This window comes from Diaphorina citri, unplaced genomic scaffold (assembly GCF_000475195.1).
Source record: "Diaphorina citri unplaced genomic scaffold, Diaci psyllid genome assembly version 1.1 scaffold2369, whole genome shotgun sequence".
Taxonomy (NCBI): Eukaryota; Metazoa; Arthropoda; class Insecta; order Hemiptera; family Psyllidae; genus Diaphorina; species Diaphorina citri.
Window position 1 is genome coordinate 6,158 of NW_007379793.1, and position 4,065 is coordinate 10,222.

A 4,065-nucleotide genomic window follows, 5' to 3' on the forward strand; every position below is an offset into this window, starting at 1 on the left:
AAAAAAAAAACTGGTTTTTGGGGGATTATTTTCACATTTTCTTACACAAATGAGCTCTGATCTAGAAATTTGTTGCAATGACCTATGAACTCAAAGCTAGAAAGTTTTAGAACTAAAATTGGTGTAAAGTAAAATTAAGAATAATTTAGTTGCTATAGTTTTACCTGGTCATGGAGTCTGGCATTCCGTAAGAATGTTCAGGCATCTCCACACATCCGATACCTTCATTGATTCTGGTACTCTGAAATAAAAAGAAAATTGGATGGTTACAATTTGATCAAATTCTGCCATTCCTATCTGAAGTCTTCCAAGACACTACCCTGCTACCAATACTGGTCTCACCCAGGCTGAGTGGTCCCAAGAGTCAAGGGTCACCCCTTCAGATACCAACCACATACATCGTTGCTTAACATCAGTGATCCATCAGGAACTGGTACATTCAACATGCTATTACGACTGACTAGTTTTGTGGTGTGATGTTGATTCAGTTGATTTTGTGGATGAATACCTTTCCTATGTTCTGGAGTTTTTGAGGTCCGAATTTGCCTATCTATAAATGGCATTTTACGATTTTACTTACCATTTCGGGGGTTATTGGCAGAAAGAAAGTAATGAAAAGGTAGAAGAGGAACTTTAAACTGTAAATTGGGTAACTTTTAGTAAAAATTGCTGAAAAAACTAGCTCAACCTAAAGCCTCAAAAACAGACCAAATATTTTTTAAAAGTCATCGGCAGATTTTCAAAAATTGGCGGCTGCCACAGAGAATTTTCAACAATGTGAGGTTAGCCACAACTTTTTTCTGAAAAAGTTGCTAGCTTCTCATTGTAAAACAAGGCCCGCGAAATTTTAAAATGTTGAGCTCCCAAAAACACTAATCTGGGAGTCTGGGCTGGGATTCTAGATTCCTGTTAAAAAAAAAATTTCCTACCAGTGACATTTCACATTTATCAGACAACCAGTAATCAAAGAAAGAGAAATTGTATTGTGTAATCCCTAGAAAATTGGCGGCTGCCACAGAGAATTTTCAACAATGTGAGGTTAGCCACAACTTTTTTCTGAAAAAGTTGCTAGCTTCTCATTGTAAAACAAGGCCCGCGAAATTTTAAAATGTTGAGCTCCCAAAAACACTAATCTGGGAGTCTGGGCTGGGATTCTAGATTCCTGTTAATTCTGTTTTATTTCTGTAATTTCCTACCAGTGACATTTCACATTTATCAGACAACCAGTAATCAAAGAAAGAGAAATTGTATTGTGTAATCCCTAGAAAATAAAGACAGTGAAATCACGGACGGAAGGGGAAAAAAAATCCAATGTTCCACTACTTGTTGGTATGGTGAAAAATATATTCATTACTTTTATACAGGTTCTTGTCTAGTCTCATCATTTTAAATCATAAAGCTGTGGCACACCTAACCACACTATACTTGAACTTTCTGCCATTGCTACAAAATCCTTTGGTTACTTACTTTACATGGGTTCCAGACGATTGTAGTGTAGATATAGTATATAGTACCTACTAGGTACTCAATCATTAATGTCACCTATCATACTTATTTCAGTAGGCTTCCTTGTCAAGAAGCCTGAGGAATAATACTTGAGACCATGCTTGAACTTTGAAGACAGGTTACAGAACCAAGAGATCAAAGGCTGATGGTAAATATTTTATGATTAGTAATTTTACCAATTGTGTAGAGCCCTAGGTAAAATTATAATACCAAATTGGTCTTTGTCTTGCCACCTTTTCAGTGCCTGAACTAGTAAAAACAGATAGCTACAACAAATTTAAAAATGGATAAAGGAGCAATACCAAATATTGTAAATATTGATATTACAAAAGTTGAAATCAATGAGCTCGGAAGCCAGGATGTACCTAATGGAGCCTTCATCCCACAAGTTATACACATTGATAGAAAATATGTGGATAGTATAACTACCATAGATAATAATAACATTAAAGAAGAGCCCAATGATATCACAGAAGCTGGTGTGACGGCCGTGGACAATGCCTCGACAACATAAATTCACTTCGTCGATCGAAGGCCATCGACTATGTATGGACATTGGACACAGCTTAACATGTGACCTTTTAGGGGATGAAATTCGTCTTGTTAGTTGTATACAGTGTGGCATTGTAAGCGCATTGAGGATCTCTTCGCTATCAACTTCTTTGAGCAAATAATCCCGCCGGTCTCTAATCTCTATTTCCCCCGAAATGGCCTTTACACCACTCTGTGTACAGGAAGTATAAAAAAAAAGAATATGTACAGATGATAACAAGAAATACCCCTCACCCGAACACAAAAACATTTATGATACAAGACTTACAATCTCACTCTCACAGACTTACATTTTTTTTATTCAATATTTGAGGAAGTCTATGAAAAAGGACTCGGACTGATTCCTACTGAAAATTTGGTCCTTCTTTCAAAGATATAATTGTATCAATCTCACAGAATTTTTTGTTGAAATTCAAAATTTCGAAAAATCTATGAGAAAGAAGGGCCTCCTACTGAAAAAAAGAGTGGACCTTTTTTCAAGGATCTCCTAATTTTATTACCAAGACTTTCTAAACTTTCATTTATGAGAAAAATGACCTAATAGTCAATTTCTAGCATTTGAAACCAACCCACCATTTATTAAAGATCATAAATTATTGCAAAATCGGTCCCAAACTCAACCCTTCGCAAACATTCTAATGGAATACGTTTTCCAAGCAACAACGTAGGTACTGAACTCGACAAGATATGTAAGCGTACATACCTACCGATTAATTATTTTACCGAAATTATGGCAGTGCAAAACTTAGCTAAGAACAGAACATGGTATTGGTACGAACTAGGTTAAGGCATTCGATATATCGAAAATTGATTCGATATCAAACATCGATATTTCCATTCCATGTCAAAATTATCGATATTTCAATTCGATATCCCAACCCTTGTACGACCTTTTAAAGTACCTGTCTAAACTTGCCCAATTAGCAAATTACACACGGTCTTACTATCTGACTCTCATAAATATGATTTTTTTGTTACATCATTTATTTAAAATTTCACCTAAAAGGTAATCGAACAGTGCTAAATCGGGCATTAAATTAGACAGTTTACGACTAAAATTGTCATTAAATTAATACTAGGAAGGAACCTACTTCCCTCTTCTATTCACCTAAATAGAATTTCCGAAGTGAACACAATTCAAAATAGAAAGTAAACGTATAATATAAAATAATTTAGCCAGTTCATACATAAACCAAACGAAAAAGGAAGCTGGCGCAGCAGCGGAGATAGCGGTAAAGAGAAAGCATGGCCTGTATACAAACATTGTCCAGAGAGGTTTCAAGCTAGTTGTTGTGGCCTTTGAGACGATGGGCGTGTGCTGCAAGGAGGGGAAGGATTGGATAAGAGAAATTGGAAAAAGGATGATTGATCAAACAGGAGAGAAAAAAGAGTGTAATACATGTGGGAAAACATTTCTGTATGCGAAGTCATTGGCTACACATGAGAAAACTGTCCGATGTACACAGACAGGAGAGAGAAATAAGACTGCCAAATGTGAACAGACAGGAGAGATGAAAAAGAAACGTGGTCGTAGAAAAAATACTAGAAAGAAATAACAGTACCTACTTGCATTTATTTTAAACTGTTGGAATGAGACTAATGAGTCCCTTTACTTTGCTGGAGTAAAGAGCCTAATCAGTTTCATTCCGGCAGTATAAACATGCTAGGTATATTCTAATGATCTATTCCAGGGGTTCTCAACCTTTTAGTAAACACGTACCACTTGAAATTTTCAGAGATTTTGACGTACCACCTTATATTTATATATGGCTAGCAAGGTGGAGGTTGCAAGATCGAGACCCACTTACGACATTTTTTTAATGATGTTTCTTGATTCGTTCAATAATAAAATCACGATTTTTTTAGTTTCTTATCAATTATTTTGATTAAGTCTTAAAACCCCACCATTCAACATTTTTTATTGTTATCCTAAATATATACAGCCCCTTGTGTAACTGACTCACTGACTGACTGACTGACTGACTCACTCACTCATACTAATTCTAA

At 35.8% G+C, this 4,065-nt stretch overlaps 1 protein-coding gene and 1 long non-coding RNA gene across 2 annotated transcripts in view; one reads left to right on the forward strand and one right to left on the reverse strand.

Moving 5' to 3' along the window:
• The window catches only part of LOC103518808 (la-related protein 1), a 16,648-nt gene that overhangs the window by 2,997 nt on the left and 9,586 nt on the right, over nt 1-4,065 (reverse strand). The window contains exons 7-9 of the mRNA XM_026830510.1: nt 438-520; nt 165-241; nt 46-61 (exon numbers count right to left, since the gene is read on the reverse strand). Coding sequence (XP_026686311.1) covers nt 46-61; nt 165-241; nt 438-520 — 176 coding nt within the window. The remainder of the gene's footprint in view (nt 1-45; nt 62-164; nt 242-437; nt 521-4,065) is intronic.
• LOC108253620 lies at nt 1,130-1,988 on the forward strand. Its single transcript, XR_001809786.2, has 2 exons — nt 1,130-1,329; nt 1,748-1,988. It is a non-coding gene; the product is annotated as an uncharacterized LOC108253620 (long non-coding RNA).